This window comes from Astatotilapia calliptera, chromosome 23 (assembly GCF_900246225.1).
Source record: "Astatotilapia calliptera chromosome 23, fAstCal1.2, whole genome shotgun sequence".
Taxonomy (NCBI): domain Eukaryota; kingdom Metazoa; phylum Chordata; class Actinopteri; order Cichliformes; family Cichlidae; genus Astatotilapia; species Astatotilapia calliptera.
In genome coordinates this window covers 38,356,346-38,376,847 of record NC_039323.1, presented here as the reverse complement: position 1 = coordinate 38,376,847, position 20,502 = coordinate 38,356,346, and the positions used below count along the sequence as shown (strand labels likewise).

Sequence of the window (20,502 nt, the reverse complement as noted above, 5' to 3'; positions counted from 1 at the left end):
ACGCGTGGTTTCACGAGATTTAACGTTGCTATCTTATTGACTTACTTCACCTGAACATGATATGAACAATTTAATACACCCTTTCTGCATATCATGTAGTTTTTACACTATATAGTTACATTTATCTTTAAAACATGAGGTAATTGTGTTAAATACATGCAAGATGCTTACATAAATCCAAGAGATGGCCAGTCCCTTTTTTTCAGTGCAGGTGTACCTGCTGCAACTGTAACAGACAAGGTCTTTTCCTCCATTCGCAGACGCTGAAGACCCCACAAGGCCCCCAGTGTCCGTACTCGCAGGAGAAGACACCGTCACAGACACCAGACATGTGGCTGTGGCTCTACTCCTGAGACACAACTAACCCTGAGTAATTTATATATAGATTGGTGGTTCAATCCCTGCCTTTATTCCTGTATGCATGCTGTCTTTGTGGATATTCTAGATGTCAGTGACCTCTTTACTCATCTGTTTCTTTAGATTGTGGTATGATGCATTGCTTTTTGAGATCTACTTCACTTTGTCAGAGATGTTCTGTGTGAGTGATTTCTTGATTCGACAGGTCTGGTAGTAATCAGGCCCGAGTGTTTGATGATTTGAAATATTTCAGTGTGACAAATATGCAAAAAAAGAAGTTGGGAGGAGATCAAATACTTCAGGAAGAGCTCAGCGGCCCACACCTCACTGCACATCAATGGATGTGATGTGAGATGGTCAACAATGTGAAGTTCTTGGGTGTGCACATGTCAGATGACCACCACCATCACGAAGAAAGCCCAACAACATCTTCACTTTCTTCGGAAGCTGAAGAAGGCCAGTCTGCTTCCTCCCACCCTCCCATCCTTTTACCAGGGAAAGAAGTCTCTGCAGCGGCTAGTGAGGACAGCAGGCAGGATCATTGGAGGCCCTCTCCCACCCATCTCCCCCCTCCACATAATGCTATATTTGCATATTTTACATCTTGCACATGTCTTTGTTTCGTCTTGTCCACAATATCCTGACCATCACTTGAACCTGGTATTCAATAATAACTGCACAACATCTCATTTCACTGTAACTGCACACGATCACTTTGTATTGTCTTTTGTCCTGTCCTTGTTTATCACACATTCTTATAAATGCACCATGGGGGGCTTGAGGTGAAACAGCATTTCAATACGCTGAATACTGTGTATATTTTTGTATTGACAATAAAGACCTTGAATCTTGAAATAGGTCTAAAATAAGCCAAGGTGTCACAGGACCTTAGCTTATTTAGTTGGACTAATCTATTTAAATTTGAAAATTGTGGCATTACAGCAGGATGGCATGGTTGCCATGACAAATACTTTCATTTTAAAAGACTAAAACATTGGTATAAAATTAATATTAGTATTAATAGTAAGAAAAAGTGTTTTTCATATTATGAAATTAAATTACAGAGAAGTTGATTTTCTATGGATCATGTTTTATTCAGGGTAAGTACATCATTAACACCATTACTTATTTTTTCTACTTCTTTTAAAACAGTTTTTCTGTCAACTAATGTTTTTGGATCCATACATTTCAGTTCCATTCAATCTCTGCAAGACAGACGTTATGTTAGAGGACTCCAGAAACAGAAATACCACAAATAACAGCTGTGCTGAACACAGGTTACAAGTTAACTGATCCTCAAGTGAAACTACAAAATTTGTTTAGTTACAATCACAAAACTGTTTAGATCGTGTGATGGTTTGCTGGAGCTTGTGTTTTCTCCAAAACCTTGACAGCAATGGTCTTGACTGCAAGCAGCGCTTCGTTGCAGGCCCCGGATATGTGAGAAGGTGGTAACAGGAAGCCGTATTCCCCACGGTCCTGGAGCTCAAACGTAAAGGAGTATTTGATGCCAAGTTTGTACGCCCAGTCGTCAGAGCCGCCAGAACATGGGTCTGAAGAAAGAATAGAAACACTCACACATTCAAGTTACAGTGACTTTGCTTTAAAAAAACGAAAAAGAAAAAAGGCTGTCTTACATAATGTGGCTGCTCCAGGACCATATGTGTAGGTGTTCCTGTAATATCGTTTGATCCTCTGGGCAGCTTCTTGGACCATCTCAAGCTTATGAACAATGTGTGTTCACAGAGGTTTAGACACAACAGTTGAATAAGTCTTTCACTGCTGTTGGATAGACTCGTGGATCATCCAGACTACTCACCAAATCGTTGTGGTTCTCCGCTTGATCAAAGGTGTAGGAATATGGGAAGATGAACATCTGGGAGTAGGAGTGGATGGTGATGTAGAGTTGAACTGTGTCCTTGTGTCTGCGCAGGAAGTTGGCCACAGCCTGCGCCTCGGGCTCAGACTCAGGAAACGGCCCGCAGTTGATTTCCTCACAAGGATTTTGAGAGGATCCCTTAACTGGGCACAACAGCGACACGTGACCTTGTGGAAGCTACAGAGACCCTTGCATGATCAACGAGTGCGTCCACACATGAGAAAAAAAAAGGGAAAGGAAAACTTACTGCCCCAATCAACATCAAAGTTTCTGTTGAGGTCAACGCCAACGCAAAAACCCGACTTACTGATGGAACGGTTCTTCCTCCACCACCTTCTCTTAATCTGAAAAATAAAAATAAGGAAAAATCATACATCTATTTAAAATGACTTCTTTTACATTGAAAAAATGATTCGGAGTTCTTACTGCCGTCCACGTGTATTTGTATCCATCAGGATTCATCACAGGCAGGACGTAGACATCCATGCTGTCCAGGATGCGAGTAATTTCCGAGTTTTGCTGATAAAATGACAAAGACTGACGGACAGATGGCGGAGCGTTCGTGAAACTGCTCCGAGAGAGAGCAGACTCCATTGCATTTACAACAAAGAGCATTTAGAGAGCTCAACTCCCCATCAAAGGCAAGGGCTAAAATAAAGTTTGATGTCAGCATTGTCAATATGGAAATCTAGTGTAGTGTATTAGTCTTTTTCTGTCATTGTGAAATTATACGTCTTCATTTGTTGCTTTAAGTTTGGAGATGATCCAGTGGAAACGAAAGCTTTTTCATAAAGCTTCATTGGATGTGATCCTGACCTTTGACCTATGACCTTGACGCAGTACATACTAAAATGGTGTATTGTATTGAACCCATATGATTGGAACTTTGGCTTCTATAGGATAATGTATTGTGATCCATAAGAAGCTGTGGGTAATATACAGTTTTGAATGACTTTCACATTTGGTGTGACCGTGGGGTTGACCAGATTAGCACCAAAATTAAATCATTTTGAGCTGTTACTGGTATCTACCATCAAACAAAATTTGAAAATGATATCTTGAACACTGTGGTGACTAGAAACTGCTAACAAAAAAACAGACAGACAAACAAACAAATGTAATCGATTACAGAGAACAGAGAACAAACGCAGACACCGCAGCTCAGTTGGACTCACGTGGTGCACAAACCACAAGCAGAAAGCCGGAGAGATCCACTCTCTTGCGTGGATCCCACAGTCAATCCACATGGCTTTCCTATTTGGCCTGTCATTGAAAGACAGCTGAGAAAAAAAGAGGCCATACACATGAAACTGTGCTCAGGAAGTAAACTGAGCTGTCAACACTGAACACTTTACAGCTTAAAGTATGTTTAATGGGATAAACAATGTTGATTATTTACCCCTATAAGTGTACAAAGAGTAAAAAAAAAAGGTCTGTGAGTGTTAAACATAAGGTTCAAGGGCCAAAATTAGCCCAGCAAAAGACTCCAACCCAGCCCACTGGATGGCTTTGGAAAATCTGATGGAGGGCATACATTTTAGACTTTTAACTGCATTTTCTTAACAATACCAAAGTAATTAAGTAATACATAATCAATGAAATGACAGAAATGTTCCTGGGTTTTTTTTCTTACCATGATCTGTTTTCTGTGAATGAACAAAAACTTTCTGTTTTGTAAATATGGGACAGTCTTATCATTCCTACAAGTTCAAGTTGACGGATGCAGCTTTACCTTGAGAACGTATAGCGGCCGCTTCTCGTATGAAGAACCAATAAGGATGGCTTTCACTGTTCTGGGGTTGTCTTGTGCAGTTCTGTTAATCCAGTCATAAATCTACAATGGAGACGGCGTACGTGGTTGTAAGCTGTAATATAGTATAACATACAGGGTAGCTGTGCATTTCCATGTGATCTAAAACAACAGCTCTGTGATAAACGGTGGCTGTGAAGTTTAGAATATCCTAATAAAACTACTGTGCGAAGTTGAAGAAAATATAAAAAATATCGGCAGCCCATCATCATCATCGTCACTAAACATGCTTAAAGCGGACTTATTATTCATCCAATCCGAACTGTCTATCCAACCTGTCTTAGGCCAAGAGGCAGAGGACGCTCTGGACAGCTCGCCAATCTATCGCAGGGCTACCAAGAAGAGAACATTCACACTGACATTTACACCTATGGGCAATTTAGAATCACCAATTAACCTAACCTCACTGTATCCCTCTAAACTATTTGGCAAATGTACAATGATTCAGCACATAAATCATAACATGCTGCTCTCCCCTGCATAACCTTTATAGGTTAAAAGTATAAGTATCAGTATTGGTATCGGCAATACTGCTCTTGATTTACTTGGTATCGGATCGTCACCAAAATTTGCAGTATGACACATCACTAATGGTCACAGCTCTGGCTGTGAACTCCACCCACCTGCCATTCAAATCTTTTGTTCACATGGGGCAGCCAACCAGAAGAAAGCTGGCTTAAATGGATGGGGTGGAGTTAAGTGATGAACCAATGGGGAGCACCAAGGCCCAGAATAAGGCTGATAGGGATTATATCGAACTGTGACCAATGAAAAGCTACTCTAGCAGAGGCTGAAAACAAAACTACAGAGCTGAAAATGAGCACATCAGGACTCCTTTCAATCTCATTCTTTTAAATAGGAAATGTATACCTCCTCAAGGGTGTGATATCTCTCATAAAAAGTTGAACCGCTTCGTGGGTCAGTGGAGTCATTCTTCATCTGCATTTCGGTCAGCACATTAGGATTAGCCAGTAAGACCCTAAAATAAACATGCAAACACAAATGATTCACTTGGAATGAAATGTGACTCGATGCTTAGTGAATGGTGTGCGTGCATTAAGCAGCATACTTGTGTGTTATGCCATGTTTCTGCAGTATAGCCTTGACTGTCACAGAGCTGTTTCCAGGGACATAGAGGTGGACCTGCACTTGTGTACTGATGTACTCATTTGAAACAGGCTGCCACAGGACTGTCTGTGAGAAAATATCTGATGTAATGAATCACAGAAGTAAAAACAAAACATTACAGGTGTATGATCACTTAACTTTAATGCCTACCTCATAGTGTGTGGATACATTCCTCAAGGTGTCCACTTGTTCTTGTGTTTGTGGGGTGATTGATAGAACTTGGTCACTAAATTTAAAAAATAAAAAATACTCATGCAGTTAAGATACAGCCATATAGTACCGATCTCACTCGGTTACCCATAGGGAGTGTATTTGCATGTGTCACAATATGGTTGCAGGTATTTACACAAGAGTGTCATAACCATTTTTAAACGGTTCAAAATGAGAGTAAAGACTTATAATCTAAAAAAAACAACAACCCAAAAACCAAAACAACCACAGACAGAAATCTCTGCTAAGATGCCTCACCTTGTTTCTGTGCAGTATCCTGGCTTCAGTAGTATGCTCAAATTCATGAAAACAAACCAAATCAAAGGAGTCGACATGATGTCAGGGTCCAGCTGGACTGGAAAAGGCAGAGATCCGCTCAAAGTATGAGGGCAGGGAGATGATATTGATTGAAACTGTGTTTATTTAGAAGTTGAACTTTACTTTTAGAGAAGAACAAGGGCACGGGTCAGCTGAGGCAGAGCCCTCTGCTTAGTTAACTGCTACTGTTACATTGTAAACAACTTTATTAACTTATGTAGTACAAATCGCAAAAATCTAAAGTAACGTCAGCTTTGCACTTCTTCTTTTTAATCGTAGAAAACCCCAGTGGCGTAACACCTCCTCGCCTGTGGGTGGCGCCAGATAAAAGGGAAATACTATAGAGTTTGAGGTTCACGTGGGGGGGAAACGGGAAGAAAACAGCATAGGGGGAAAGTGGAAGCGATTTTTGTGATGTGTTGTTAAATTTCCATTGCCAAGATGTCGGGCCACGATCAGCTGGCCCACTATTTGTGTGAGTTAACAAGGTAGGATATATTTGTTTTTAAAGCACGCGCTCAAACCGGGATAACAGGATAAACGGTCGCGTGGGGAAACCGAGTTAGCTTGTGTCGTTTTGTTTTCGGGTGCTGCTGCTAGTTCTGTAGTAGCAGAGACGATCTTTGGTCAAAGACAAACGATTAAGAGCGGTGAAATATTGCACAAAGCTCTGGTTATTTAGCTGTTGAGCTAATTTCCCTGTACGGGGGGAAATGCATGTGCACAGACCGGGGGGGTTCCGATTTGTTAACAATATAATATAACGTCTCTATAAAATCCAAAAGGGGACTGGTGGACAGTTATTTAATCCAATAAGATTTTTTTAATAAGCTTTAATTATAACAATATATTATATTAACCTTATTTAAAAATGTAATGCAAGTTGAACACTCATTATAAATATGTAACACGGTTTCTTTAACCCTCATAAAACTGTTCGCGTCAAATTTGACCTGTTTTGACATTTGATAGCAGTAAAAACAACCTAAACGTCATTTCTTTAACTTCAAATTCGATGTTATTTCTTAAACTAACCCCGAAATACAAAAAGAAAAAGAAGAAGAATAAAAGCATTTAAAAAAGTATTGTTCGTGTGCTACATTTTTTTTTTCTATACTGAGGCTCTTCCGGGTTAAATTTGACCCATATCTGTTGAATTTTAGCTCCACCAGCGGGTTAATAGTGACAGAGGTCGAGAGGAACCTGTTGTTCTAAAAAGTGATTGCCTGCCAAAAAAATATAAACCAAACATATCTCGTTAATGATGTCAAATCATTTTGAGCCAGAAAAAAAACATTCCTGATACAAGGTAGATACTGCAATCATTTTTTTTCCTGCAAAGTCAAGTCTCATTGACATTAAAACCAATGCGTTTTTCACAGTTGTATCAAGTTGTCTAAAAAGGACTGGATTGATTATAATATAGTTACAATAATGCAGGGTTATAAAGATACTTGTCAAACAAATCTTTTTATTTATTTTTTCATTTTATATATAACCCCTTTGTAAATCCTGTTGACTAACCAAAAGTAAACAAATATTACATGTAGAAAGACTTTATCACTTTATGGCAAAACACCTTGACACTATCGCGAGAACTGCCTGTGTTTCACATTTGCTCAGGTTCCCGCAGAACCTGCTTTTCATTGGAAAATCTTCAAACAGTGTAAAGTAATACAGGTGTGATCATACATGGTGCATAAAAGAAACAGGGGTCATACAGGGGTCACAGAGTGCCTTGACGCGGACAAGAGAGCATGTCGGTGGAGGGGTTACCACTGTCACGTCACAGCTGGAGCCTTTCTGTGTGGTTTGACTGCTCTCCATGTCTCTGTGTGGGTTTCAGCTTCTCTTGCACAAAGGTTTATACCTTGTTTTCTGATGTCTTTTACTTTGTGGATTTTACCATGTATTGTCTTCTCTATCTCCTGGATGTATTTTCCTTTCTGGTTCTTTCTCGAAAGCTTCATCTTCAGTGTGTTTATGAATTATAACCCAGGTTAACAGAACTACTCAGCATTTTCTTCCCATGTTTTTCAGTTTACTGTGGAAGTTGTTGCTGCCTCTGCTGTTCCTCTGTGTTCTGCTCGTTGCTGTCCTGGTCCTGCTGGTGCTGGCAGTGCGTTTCTGGCTGCAGAGCAACAGGACTGTGCGGCGAGCAAGGGACGGACGTCCCACTGTGGCCTTCTTTCACCCTTACTGTAATGCTGGGGGAGGAGGAGAGAGGGTGCTTTGGTGTGCTATCAGAGCGCTGCAGAACAGGTAGAGCTGGGTGTCTTTTTGCTTTTCCTGCACAATTTTAAGGTGATTCTCAAAAGTCCTAAAAGACCTCGATGTCTCCACAGGTATGCAGATATCAATTTTGTGGTGTACACAGGGGACCTGGGGGTGACAGGCCAGCAGATCCTGGAGGGAGCACGACGTCGCTTCAACATCCTGCTCCCCCGCCCGGTTCACTTTGTGTTCCTGAGGCACCGGCTGCTCGTGGAGCCCGGACTGTTTCCTCACTTCACCCTGCTGGGACAGAGCGTGGGATCTGTCTTCCTGGGGTGGGAGGCACTGACAGAGTTTGTCCCAGACATTTACATCGACTCCATGGGTTATGCCTTTACTCTGCCTCTGTTCCGCTACCTGGGAGGCTGCAGCGTGGCTAGCTATGTTCACTACCCCACCATCAGCACTGACATGCTCTCTGTAGTCAGAGAGAGAAACCCCAGGTATACGCTGTGTTTAAAGAGCACGCTAACTGATTGTGTTCTTAATTAATTAATTAATTAATTTTTAAACAGCTGTTTTCTAACCGTCTCACACTGTTAATGTCTCAGGTTCAACAACCCAGACTACATCTCCAACAGCCTCTTCCTGAGTGCCTTTAAGGTGGTCTACTACTGTCTCTTCGCCCTGCTCTACGGCATGGCCGGCTCCTGCAGTGACCTGATCATGGTCAACTCCTCCTGGACCCTCGATCATATCCTATCACTGTGGCGCTCCCCCAACCGCACCTGTGTGGTCTACCCGCCCTGTGACGTCAGCGCTTTCACAGACATCCCGCTCGAAGAGGACGGGGACAGGAAGTGCCACTCGATCATTTCTATTGGGCAGTTCAGGCCGGAGAAAGACCACCGGCTGCAGATTCGAGCCTTTAAAAAGGTGCTTGATAGGAGGAGGGAGGGGTTAGGGGGAAGAGAGGCACTGAAGTTGGTTCTGATTGGTGGATGCAGGAACCAGGAAGATGAAGACAGAGTGCTCATGTTGAGGGGGCTGTGCCAGGAGCTGGGCGTGGCTGACAGGGTGGAGTTTAAGCTGAACGTACCCTTTGAGGAGCTGAAGAGAGAGATGGGGGAAGCTACAATTGGACTTCATACCATGTGGAATGAACACTTTGGAATAGGTAATCAATCCGTTTGACATAATGTCTATTTTAAAACGGGATTTTCTTGAAAATATCCAACTTCTTTCTCTTTTTCCCCCCCTTCTAGGTGTCGTGGAGTGTATGGCAGCAGGGAAGGTGATTCTGGCTCACAAGTCTGGCGGCCCCAAGTTGGACATTGTTGTACCTTTTGAGGGGGGTCAGACTGGCTTTCTTGCTGATGACGAGGACGGCTATGCAGAAGCCATCCAAAGGATTCTGGCTATGTCGCCAAGCAGCCGCCTGCAGATCAGGCGCAACGCGCGTCAGTCTGTGGCTCGCTTCTCAGATCAGGAGTTTGAAGCCTGCTTTCTAGCCGCTGTTGAGCCACTCATAGGAACACTCGAGCGATGAGAGGAGGAATTATTCTACATGTGTGTTTGTGCACGTGTTGTGATGTTTGATACTTGGAGCACCTTTCCCCTCATGCACTTAGGGCTGCAGATCAGTCATGAGCTCAAGCAGAGAGCTGTGGATAAAAGACTCCCAAATACAGGTATTGAAAGGTTAGTTCCAGGATTTCTCCTAAAAGTAGAAATGAGAGAGGATAAAGTTTGAATCAGAACAACTGAAGGCTCTAATTTGGGGTGAAAAACCCACAAAACAGAACAAAACTAAGTGATGTTTTGAGCACACTGCTCAACTCAAGGATCAAAGTCATTCCCATAAAACGTGAATATGACTCCGATAGTAAATCTTAATGTAAGTAATGAAAATGTGCTTCATGTAGTGGGTGTGAATTCATCCACAGTCCTGTGTTTAGAAGTTGTAGTTAATCGTTGTCTGTTGTTCCAGTTTTGTTAACGTGGTGCGTGTTAATGTTTCAGTGCTGCTTTTTATTTCTAACGTGATCGCTGCACATTAGTGCTCTGAAACTTTAAACGATACTCCCCCACATGATTAAAGCGAAATTAATTTGACTGAACATTTATTCTTTGTGTGTTAGATAGAATCAAGTCATTTTGGGGTGAACTGTGTCTGAAGGGGAACAAATCGTGTGCTAAACTATGCTGAAAAGGGAGCAAAATAACAGGAAACATTCATTGTTTACAAGAGTTCCAGTTCCTCACATTTCCAGAATGTATTTTTGATATCAAGGATGAATGTAATAAACATACAGTGAGTGGGAGGGATTGTTGCTTTTGTGTCTCACTATATAAACTGCTAACAGCTGAGAACTACAGTCTGGACTGTTCTTATCAGGCCTATAAATTGTCAAAGTGCCCGAACCTGACCTGAAGTTGAAATGTGCTGTGACAGATGGGGTCAGTGATCTGTAAAGATGAAGAAAACCGAGGGGAGATTAACATGACTGAAATAAAAACCACTTTATGCAAAAGCATTTCTCAGAGCTGTTATCAGTCTCGTCATCGCTGCAGAACAAGTGGATATTTAAGGTGGATTGAGACAGTTTTCCTTAAATTGCATCATAAGTTTGCAAATATATATTATAAAGGGTCTCGAGTAGCTTCTAAATCATCAGAATTTTTCTCATACATTTAAGAAAGTCTCATATAGAGGATGCACAAATATTTACTAATTTAATTTAGCACATCAGCCTGGGCTCACCTTATTTTCCTTTCTTCTCTTTTTGTTTTTACACTCAGTACACATTTCTATCATCCTTACAATGGGCATGTGACTGGGACATACTGCTTTATCATATTGAACTTTGAACCTCCTACCATTCATGTAGAGGACTCAGGATCAGAATGACCCTAAAGCATGCCTAACATATTGCATGCAGCAGGACATCCCGGTTATTTGTCACATTGCATTTGACGTACAGTGTATTAGGACATCGTATGGTAGTGTGGGTACTGGAATGCACCCAAAGGACATAAAAGGAAGCTGGGCAGACAGGACAGTGCAAGAGAGGGAGGCTTTTTTTTAAGGGGTTATGGAGTTTAAGAGGCGGTGCACAGGTTCAGTGCTGAGTATATTTAGAGAGAAGTAGATGAACCTTTGAGGCATTTTGGTTTGGTGCCCATCGTCAAGATGAAGTCATACGTGCTCCTCCCAGCCCTGCTGCTGTCTCTTGGATGCACAGGTGAGTAACTTTCTGTCCTGATCACTTCAAAATAAGATTCAGTAACTTCACCTTTCCCTCCTCCTCGTCTGTGACTTTGAAGGCATCCCACTTCACAACTCTGAGCTGCAGTCTGCGGCAGACAGCGCCCTGGGAGCAGCTTTGGCAGAGGTCAACTCTGTGTATGCTGCCAGCCACCTTTACCGGGTCACTACAGGCTCTGTCGCAAAGGTGAGCCTGTTGTGTGCTTAATGCATTTAACAGTATGGCAACAGCTGATTTGTCCTGAATATCCCACGTGTGACAGGTCATCCCCACGGGCCTGGACACCGTCGACCTGCTGATGATTTTTCGGATTAAGGAGACTCAGTGTGCAAAGACTTCCCAAGACGACCCTCAGGCCTGTGCCTTCAGGCCCGGCTTCTTTGTGGTGAGACATTTAAACCAATGCTTTCCAAATACTTCAGTGAGATAATAAATAAATTAGCCACGTCAGAAGCTGGAATATTATGTGGATGGTTCCCTGTGAAGGGCTGATATCTGTATCCTGGTGTGGACACATGTTGACTCAGTGCTACAGCCTGTTGTTTACATTGGCACGAGTTTACTGGGCCAGAATGTGCCCCTGTGTGATTGACGGGACAGCGGCCACCAGGTATTTAAAGAAATATCACACAGACTAATAAAGCAGGGTTTTTTCTTGTTTCTTTCTCTTTTACCCACCTTCAGCCCTCCTTCACCTGTTCCACCCGGGTACGAATGATGGCCAGGTCTCCCCAGGTGGTCTCTCTGAGGTGCGGCCACGATGGCAGCTCCAGCTCCAGCTCAGAGAGCAGCGAGGAGGTGAGTCAAGAGTCAGAGCGGCACAAATTAAAGAGCCAAACAGTTGTTGCCCTTTATGCACAGCGCATGAATACCCAGGCTTTGTTTCCACAGGTGTTCTTGAGAAGGAGACAGCAGTTCAATGCCCCATTTGCTAACAGAGGTAAGCACATTTTCACATTTTCTTTTGTCTTTTTCTTACAGTGATCTTTATTTAAAACGTTTTTGGATGTTAAGTGCAAATAAGTGGACTAACAACCTCAAAACTTTTGGCAGTCCCAGCTCCAGCTGCACCTTCAGCCCAGCCTGGCGGCTCCCGGTACAACCAGTTGGCAGAAGACCGACCCAGAGGAGACACTTTCAGCAACTATGTAGTGTGAAAGTTCAGCTATCCATGACTTTCTTTTAGGTGCTGATCATATATATTAAAAAAAAACTGAATTAAGATATTTTGCAAAAAATTTTTTGTCCCCCTTTAATTCTCATTTAATTTACAGAGCTGCTGAATGATTATTGAAACACAAAGAAAATATACCTGTTTTTCTGTCTGTGAAGGTTCTCAGTCATCCAGGTCCTCGTAGTCAAAGGAGCTTGCAAAGAAAAGCGTCTGGACTTCTTTAAGTTACTTGAAGTTACGAGAAGCTTCAGTTCTAAGGTCAAATGGTGGAGAGTCCCAGATATAAACCTAGTGGGAGTTTCCCCCCACAGAGGGACAAAAGGACCCCCTGATGATCCTCTAATCGCCTGAGCCAAGGTGTGAAACTGGGTGTGGGTCCCAATCAGCCAGAGTTTCGGGTGAGTTCATTGTGGGACTCTGGGACTCTCCACCACTTGACCTTAGAACTGAAGAAGCTTCTCGGATGAGAGGTGAAACGTCTTCAAGTAACTTAAAGAAGTCCAGACGCTTTTCTTTGCAAGCTCCTTTGACTACCTCTTTTTCTATTTTTAATTTCCATTCGTCAAACGTTATATTGAGCACCAATAAGTTTAGAGTGTAAGCAGCGGCGGTCCTAGCCTGTTTGGTGCCCTGGGCGAACACTCCCTCTGACCCCACACATAAAACATATTAAGGATTGTACATTAACATATTTTATTGTAAAAACTGTTTCGGAACCATGCTGATTTTAACCAGATAAACATACAAACACACACGCACACATATATATATGGAGAGAGCGAGTATGCATAGTAGTACGGCTAACAAACAGCCATTATAATTCGTCATACGATGAGAACAGGACAAATCAAAGTTGACAATGACTAATTAATATTGTGCCGAACACAGTCCAAAAGATTCAATAAGCTACATCAGTGTCTACTGTTTACTATCATAACCAAGTGGCTAACAAACATCACTATACCTACTAATTAATGTTATCTTGTTGTATCTCTGTTGTGGTCAGTGCTATCCTCTTTGCTGTTGCATGCCGGGGCAGCAGGTTGAGGGTCACAGACGCCAACAGACTAAATAAACTTATCCACAAGACCAGTAATGTTGTGGGGATGGAGCTGGACTCCATTAGGGTGGTGTCTGAGAGGCGGATGTTGTCCAAGATAAGGAAAATCATGGATAATACCTCCCACCCACTCCATGACATGCTGGCTAATCACAGGAGCACGCTCAGAGAGACACTGATATTACCAAAAAGCACCACTGACCGACACAGGAAACCATTCCTACCTGTGGCCATCTCCCTGTACAACTCCTCCATCTAATACACTCTTTTTGCACACGTTTTTTTCTACTCTGTAATATTCTTGTCAATTTTCTTGATATTTATTTATAATCACCTCTGTTAATCCTTGATATTTATAATTGAGTGATCTGTATATATTAGTGCTATTTCTTAAAATCTGTAACATAATGTATTATTTGGAGTTTAGTCTGTTACTGTTACTATTTTTACCATTTCTTCTTGGAGCAACTGTAACTCAAGTTATTTCCTTAGGGATTAATAAAGTATTGTGATTCTGATTGTTTCAGGATGACCTGCCATTATCCAATGACACATCTGCTTACCTGTATCTTTTGCTCGTTTCTCCTCCTCTTCTTTTCTCTTTTTTCTAAACTGAGCACCTGATGGCTTTGAACTTTTTTTGTCCATCTTCCTTTGGTTTTAATTTTGCACTCCAGTATGAACACCCATCCCCCAGCCCGAGGATCACCACAACATAATCTAACACACCTACACCTTAGTTCACAGATTCACTTTAGTTTATTTCTGGGATTTCACACAACCCAGGAACAAATCATGAATACATAATGGGCTCTGATTTACATTATGAATGAAATGTGCTCTATTTGGAAGCAGCCGCCCCCCTCCCCTTTTGACAGGTTGTATTTGAGACTTTAGATCATTAAACTGTAAATTATAAATTTTAACTTGTTATTGATCCCTTTACCCCGAGTCCTAAAACGTATATTTATTTTCTTACTCTTCTTATATTTATTGTTTGTTTTCGTGCACTGCTGTAACTGGAGCCTCGTTGTCTCGTCTCTCTATATACTGTTCTGTATGTAGCGGAGATGACAATAAAGTTTACTTTGACTTCAGCAGCAGCAGCGAGCATGCGCACCGAGGGCTCTGACGCTCACTTTTCGCGTATAGAATTTAGAAAAAAACATTAAATGCAGTGCAAATTATAAGTCTGTATCATAATGTCTGCTGTTTTCGTGTTTGTTGGTTTGTTTTTATTTTTTTATTTTGCGAGCTGGTTATTAAATCCCCCGCCGCCCCGTCCTGTCCTCCCTGCCGCAAGCAGAAGGCGCACGTCGCAAACCGATGGCGCCCTTAGTCCTCGCAAATGGGCGATAGAAAACCGACCGGTGCCCATGCAATCCCCAAAATGCGCTGTCATGATGTCGGGGCAGCATGGGTGCAAGCAACTTTCTTTTGCCCGTGTCGCCCATATCAAAAACCGCTACTGAATGTAGTGTAGGGTAGGATAAAACCACTAGAGGGGGTGTGTGACCTACCAATCAAACAAGTCGGTTGTAAATTGCACTTGAATATAACACATCAAACAAACATCCAGAGATGTGCAAAGGTCTTAAGTGACCCCTCATTTCTTTATATTATGGTAGGAAAATTGGAAGTAGGTGCAATTATTTATTAAAAAGTATGCAAAGATACAGGGAAATACAGTATGTAAGGCAAGAACAGAGTTTGTACAATTCTAATGAGCTTTAAAGTCAATATTTGGCATGACAACCTTTATTCTTCCAGTCTGAACCCTCTAAGGGAGCTTTCATGTCATGTCTTCAGGAATAGTTCTCCAGGCTTCTTGAAGGACATTCAGAGCTTTCTTTGGATGTTTCTGCCTTTTGTTCTGTTCTCTGTTAACATGATCCCACACTGTTTCAGTAATGTTGAGGTGCAGGCTCTGGGGAGGCCAATCCAGGTATGGTTCTACTGTGTTGTTTAGGATCACTGTCCTGGTGAAGACAATGAAGCTGCTGCCAATCAGAAGCTTTACAGATGGTACTGCACGATGGATCAAAGTGTTATGTGCTTTGTATGTTCATAACTTCCATCAGTTTTCACTCCAACACCACTGGCTGAAATGCAAACCATGACACAGCTTTCATCATGTTTTATATGTGGCTGTCCATACTCACTGTTGTACCTCTAATAATAAATAAATTACCATTAAATATTGCCATTATCTGTGGCATTTTTCATAAATTCAACTCAAGAAATGGAAACGATGATGCGTTTTTGACAGGCTGCTAGCAACAAAGAGAATTTAAAAGTGGTTCCAATTTGTTTTTTGTGTAGACACAAACACTGGCTCATCCCACGAGTTAGTTGCTTTTTTTATACTTCAATGACTCATAGGTTAGTGTTGGTGGCTTAACAAAAATATTCTTCAGAAAAATGGTCAGATACAACAACTGGAATGAAAATGAGTGAAGAAATGAGTGAAGAAGGAGCCAACATCCAAATAAAAACTTTGAAGAAAGGCTCATTGGAAACAAAATAAAAAGAAATGAGGGGTGACTCAAGACTTTTGCACTGAACTACACATAATCTTTAAATTAATTGAACAAACGACACAGAGACGGGTTGAGGTCTGGTTTAAACATTTATATTGTGATTTTCAGTTTATATGCAAGAGGAAACATTTACTCTCATCTGCAAACATTTTTCTTCATCTGGCCCCACGTGTTCGCCTCAGCACATCGATATAACTTACATACTGTACTGCAGCAAACATCCCGGTAAGGACAATGACGCTCAGTTATAAGAAAGAAAAAAAAAAAGATACACTGTCTTCAAGGCCTTGTATGGAATCTACACCACCCCACACCAAAGCCAGTCTAAATGATCTGAAATATTCATGATATGTCATCCTGGCACACACGGACATGTCGAAGGACAGCACTAGCACCCTAAAAACGAAGGCATCGCTGCTAGAAATGGAAACCCTTCATAGTCGACCCTCTAGATAACCTCTGACCCTGTGCACCAAGAGATGGAGCAGCAATGGCACCACGAGGAAACGAGATTCCATAGACACAAAGTTGAGTTGAACATTCAGATGATTTGTGTTATAATAAACTACATGATTCGATGCTCTGTACATTAACCGGATAAAATGCATCTCTCCTTCGATACTTCACGTGGCTGAATCCAGCCGGTGCTCGCCACTTCCTGGACGGGGAACTTAAGAAGGCGGCGGGGGAACCAACGGTAACGGAGCAGCAGCTGCAACTGTACAGATACAAACTGAAGGATAAGGTCCGAAATCAAGCCAGCACACAGGGAACTCACACAGTCCACAAAGATAACCACCCCAGGCCTCCTCCTCCTCTCTCTCCTTTTCTACAAAGTCCAGTACAAGTTTTGCATTAAATTAAATCCAGCTGCACAGTCCATGCCATTTTTTTTGGAAACCTTTAGAAGATACTTCCTTTCTGTTTCGACCTCTGTGCAAGACTTTAAGAGTAAGGCTTCCTTCTGATTTGCATTTGTCAAGTGGTGAAACAGTCTAGAAACGCTTAAGACAAAAGATTTTACTGAATCATTGCCTTTCTTTTCTTCCAGATACATTCCATTGTGCGCTAATGTTGATCTGCTCCTCTCTAGGCTTTAATCTATTTAAAAGACACTTACACATATAAAAAAAAATCCTTCCATTTACCAATCTTTAAATAATTTTATATAAAAGCAAACCTGACAATCCCTGTTCCATGAAGGCCCTCCCTAATGATGATTAACTACTACCACCATACCATCACATACGCATGCATGCACTCAATGCATGGATGCACGTTCAGTCCATTTCTCTCTCTCTCACACACACACACACACATGCACGCACACACATGCACGCACACAGCTTCATGTTTTACAGCTTGTTGTTTACATGTTGTCCATGCAGTACCAAAGCAGAGAGATCATGATGAGTTTTTGTTGTTTTCTGTGTTGCGTCTCCAGTAACGTGGCACAAACTTGTGGCAAAGAAGCAGATGCATGATTTGGCTCAGACCTGGATCCAATAATATTTGCACAAAGTCTTATTATTAGTGTTTACTCAGAGCTGCTTGGTGTACCAGACAAGTGGGGTTATACCGTACGGGGCAAAAACTTCATGTTCCAGAGAGCTTGGATAGTTTAGACACCTCCAACTTAACCTGTTTGAGTCTAAAGTGTCCCAGTATTGTAAACCTCACTCATCCAGAAAGCCAAGCAATAAAAAAAATGAAGAACTAGCAAACACTAATTGAAGATGGTCTGGTTTGGCTTTTAGTATATACACAGTCATTTATTATCGTGTCCCCAGGAGAAGAAAAGAGTAGTCCACTAATGCATTTTTACTTCACTATATCATTTCATTGTCTATTCATTAGTCTTCATCGTGTCCTTATCGACAAGTTCAACTACTATCCAGTAAGCTTGGTGCCATCCCCTCTTTTGGGTGGGGCAGGAGGGGGTCCTCGTCGTAGTGTTGCATAGCCTGAGATGTTTCCGGACATATAGCCACCGTTTCCTCCGTTGCTTTGCTTTCCTTGGTCCAGGAGCAGCTCAGGAGGCGGCGGGGGCAGCGCCATGTCGTCCATGGTCCCCGCGGGGTCCAACTTGCCTGAGAGGCCGGCGGAGTTGGTGGAGCCCTGGCGTCCCACTGACTTTCGCCTCAGTGTCCTGTTCAGATCCTCCAAGAAGTTGGGCTGGCCTGAGCTACCTTTTGGGGAAGTCGGTGGAGGTGGCGAGAGCGGAGGTGGTTCTGGGGTGTTGTTACTACGCCGCCCGAGCGTGGGCGGAGGAGTCTTTTTCAGGGAGTTCTTTCCCCATGTTGAGTTACTGACGAGGGAGATGGGTGGTGGTGGAGGAGGAGCCTGGGGCTGGGGATTCACCACTGCTACTCGAGGAGGTCCGCCCGTATGGGCGTCATTACCTGGAGGTGGTGGAGGGGGGAAGAGCTCGGAGGCAGGTGGAGGAGGTGGGAAGTAGGCGCACTCAGGAGGTGGGGAAGGGAAGTCGCCACCAGACTGCTTTGCCTGGCTTACCTTGGCCTGCAGTGCCAGGGGCAGGTTAGCCAGGTTGAGCTTTCCTGGTTTTGGGGGAGCAGGAGGTCCATTTGAGGGCTCCTTTGAAGGCGATCCATTGGAGGGAGGACATGAGGAGGGAGGGGCGGTGTTGCCTTGGGGAGCAAACTTGCTGAGCAAATTTCTCCTGGATTCCTCGTAGGAGTTTGAGGCGTTGGACTTGATGCTGGAGTTCCTCTGGGGGGTGGGAGGAGGTTTCTTGCCTCCAAAACTAGAGGAACCAGAGGGTGACCTCCTTATGGGGGAGCCCATGTTTCCAGAAGGAAGGGGAGGAGGAGGTGGCGTCGGACCTGTGACTGGTGCTGGGGGAGGTGGAGGAGGAGGAGGAGGTGGTGGTGGTTGAGCAGGGAAGCCGGTGTTGCTGTCTGGAGGAGGAGGGGGGAATTCGGGAGACTGCAGCTGCTGGCCACCCCCACGCTGCCATTTTGGTTTGGTTTTAACTGCAGGGGGAGAGAGTGGGGCTTTCGAAGCCTCCATTTGATTGCCTGCTTGGGATGAAGCTCCTGGGAACTGACTGGCTAGCTGTTTCACCAGAGACATGGTGGGAGGGGCTCCTGTGGAAATGGTTGGTGGCTTAGACAAACTATGCTGCTTAGGCAGAGTTGGAGGGGGTTGAGTGGAGGTGTGGCCTGTCTGGAGGCTGAACTGCTTCTTAAGGGGTGCAGGTAGAGGAGGGGGTGGTGGTGGAGCTGGGGTCGGGCAACTCATTGTAGCAGGAGGCGGGGCAGGAGGGAAAGGGGAGACTGGTGACATGGGCTTGGGGGCAGTATGAGGGAGAAAGCCTGGGTTGAAGTTTTTCAGTGGTGCTGCCAGGGGTGCAGGAGGAGGTGGAAACTGGGCCGGTACTTGGAACTGTTGAGGAGGAGGAGGTGGTGGCGGCGGTGGCGGAGGTGGAGGAGGCGGGGGTGGTGGTGTGGGGGCAGGTGGTGGGGAATACTCGAGCCCGCCGTTTGGAGACGGGAGGTCCCGCGGCGGGCTGGGAAACCGCTCCTTCAGCGCTTGCTTGAGTCCACTGTGGTAGACAGGCTGACTCACGGGAGCAGCTGCAATAGCTGGTGGCGGTGGGGGCGGCGGAGGGGGAGGAAATGCAATTCCATTGGTCTGTGGAGCAGGCAGAGGAACTGGCGGTGGAGGGATGAAAGCCGGTGGAGGGATGAAAGCCGGTGGAGTAGCCGGACTGGGTGGGCCCAGTTTCAGCACAGCCATGGCAGACCCGGGGGTTGGCATGGACGGTGGAGGGGGAGGTGGTGGTGGAGGAGGCGGGGGCACATTAGTCCTTGCGGCAATGTGATTGACGTTTGGTTTGATGGCCTGCAGTGCAGGTGGTGTCAGAGTCGTGGGCAGAACCTGCTGGGCTGTAGCAGGGAGGTGAAAAGGTATCTTGCCTCCTTTCTGGTTCTGCAGCCTGGTGATGGTGCTGTATTTGTACATTGTGAGAGCTGGCGACTGATATGACACCGTCTGGACTGGTGGAGGGGGTGGGGGAGGCGGTGGTGGAGGTGGCGGAGGTGGAGGGGGTGCGGGAGCTGGTTGCTGCTGCTCCTGTGGGGGCATGTGGTTGTAGTTGCTGAAGGCCTGTGACTGTTGCTGCTTCTGCAGCTGCTGTTGATGTAGTTGAGCAGACTGTGGTGGTTGTAGCGGTGGCGGTGGTGCTGCCTGCGGTGGTGGTGGCGGAACTGCCTCCTGAGGAGACGGATGCTGGGGAGGCGGGTGCTGGTGCTGCTGCTGCAGCTGAATTGGCGTCTGGGGTTGCACCAATGGGTGCTGATGCTGTGGGGGGTGCTGCTGCTGCTGATGTTGGGGGTGGGGCTGAGACTGAGGCCGTGATGGAGGCTGCGCCTGAGGCTGCTGCGGAGGCGGCGTCAGGGCTGAGTGGTCAACTGAATGCTGGCTGTGATGCCGGTGGCTGTGGGAACCGTGCGGCAGCGTGGCCCCTCTGGATGCCTCCATTCTCATCTGCGGAGAACAGAGCGAGTGTTAGGCTTTGTCA

General features: G+C 44.3%; 4 protein-coding genes across 9 annotated transcripts in view; 2 read left to right on the top strand and 2 right to left on the bottom strand.

Moving 5' to 3' along the window:
* Window positions 1-1,426: 1,426 nt before the first annotated feature.
* On the bottom strand, window positions 1,427-5,767 carry cpb2 (carboxypeptidase B2 (plasma)). 2 transcript variants are annotated; one of them, XM_026157754.1, is made up of 11 exons: window positions 5,643-5,767; window positions 5,325-5,400; window positions 5,116-5,240; window positions 4,917-5,025; window positions 3,969-4,070; window positions 3,412-3,516; window positions 2,663-2,773; window positions 2,484-2,580; window positions 2,177-2,379; window positions 1,995-2,079; window positions 1,427-1,910 (listed from the first exon to the last, which is right to left on the bottom strand). In XM_026157754.1, the coding sequence occupies exons 1-11, from the start codon at window positions 5,717-5,719 to the stop codon at window positions 1,699-1,701; spliced, it is 1,302 nt and encodes a 433-aa protein (XP_026013539.1). In that variant the 5' UTR covers window positions 5,720-5,767; the 3' UTR covers window positions 1,427-1,698. The 2 variants fall into 2 exon arrangements, with proteins under 2 accessions (XP_026013539.1, XP_026013540.1); XM_026157755.1 differs by lacking the exon at window positions 2,663-2,773.
* A 74-nt stretch (window positions 5,768-5,841) lies between these two features.
* On the top strand, window positions 5,842-10,450 carry alg11 (ALG11 alpha-1,2-mannosyltransferase). The gene is made up of 5 exons (XM_026157753.1): window positions 5,842-6,190; window positions 7,743-7,964; window positions 8,048-8,419; window positions 8,528-9,093; window positions 9,182-10,450. The coding sequence occupies exons 1-5, from the start codon at window positions 6,144-6,146 to the stop codon at window positions 9,463-9,465; spliced, it is 1,491 nt and encodes a 496-aa protein (XP_026013538.1). The 5' UTR covers window positions 5,842-6,143; the 3' UTR covers window positions 9,466-10,450.
* Window positions 10,451-10,855: 405 nt separating this feature from the next.
* spp2 (secreted phosphoprotein 2) lies at window positions 10,856-12,407 on the top strand. The gene is made up of 6 exons (XM_026157758.1): window positions 10,856-11,161; window positions 11,244-11,371; window positions 11,448-11,570; window positions 11,870-11,983; window positions 12,077-12,125; window positions 12,239-12,407. Exons 1-6 carry the CDS (start codon window positions 11,110-11,112, stop codon window positions 12,340-12,342), a joined length of 570 nt encoding a protein of 189 aa, XP_026013543.1. The 5' UTR covers window positions 10,856-11,109; the 3' UTR covers window positions 12,343-12,407.
* Window positions 12,408-16,034: 3,627 nt separating this feature from the next.
* raph1b (Ras association (RalGDS/AF-6) and pleckstrin homology domains 1b) overlaps window positions 16,035-20,502 on the bottom strand; it is a 39,786-nt gene continuing 35,318 nt past the window's right edge. For all 5 annotated transcript variants that reach the window (XM_026157670.1, XM_026157674.1, XM_026157675.1 and 2 more), the window contains one exon: window positions 16,035-20,468. In XM_026157670.1, coding sequence (XP_026013455.1) covers window positions 17,850-20,468 — 2,619 coding nt within the window. In that variant the 3' untranslated portion in view covers window positions 16,035-17,849. The remainder of the gene's footprint in view (window positions 20,469-20,502) is intronic.

What these genes read in the sequence shown, in the direction of transcription:
- cpb2 (XM_026157754.1), bottom strand. Translation starts at nt 5,719, where the DNA reads ATGTCGACTCCTTTGATTTGGTTTGTTTTCATGAATTTGAGCATACTA. An exon ending in AAACATGGCATAACACACAA is followed by an intron (nt 5,026 to 5,115) that starts GTATGCTGCTTA and finishes TGTTTATTTTAG; the next exon opens with GGTCTTACTGGCTAATCCTA. An exon ending in GATATCACACCCTTGAGGAG is followed by an intron (nt 4,071 to 4,916) that starts GTATACATTTCC and finishes TCTCCATTGTAG; the next exon opens with ATTTATGACTGGATTAACAG.
- alg11 (XM_026157753.1), top strand. Translation starts at nt 6,144, where the DNA reads ATGTCGGGCCACGATCAGCTGGCCCACTATTTGTGTGAGTTAACAAG. An exon ending in TATTTGTGTGAGTTAACAAG is followed by an intron (nt 6,191 to 7,742) that starts GTAGGATATATT and finishes CATGTTTTTCAG; the next exon opens with TTTACTGTGGAAGTTGTTGC. An exon ending in ATCAGAGCGCTGCAGAACAG is followed by an intron (nt 7,965 to 8,047) that starts GTAGAGCTGGGT and finishes ATGTCTCCACAG; the next exon opens with GTATGCAGATATCAATTTTG.
- spp2 (XM_026157758.1), top strand. Translation starts at nt 11,110, where the DNA reads ATGAAGTCATACGTGCTCCTCCCAGCCCTGCTGCTGTCTCTTGGATGC. An exon ending in CTACAGGCTCTGTCGCAAAG is followed by an intron (nt 11,372 to 11,447) that starts GTGAGCCTGTTG and finishes CACGTGTGACAG; the next exon opens with GTCATCCCCACGGGCCTGGA. An exon ending in GCTCAGAGAGCAGCGAGGAG is followed by an intron (nt 11,984 to 12,076) that starts GTGAGTCAAGAG and finishes TTGTTTCCACAG; the next exon opens with GTGTTCTTGAGAAGGAGACA.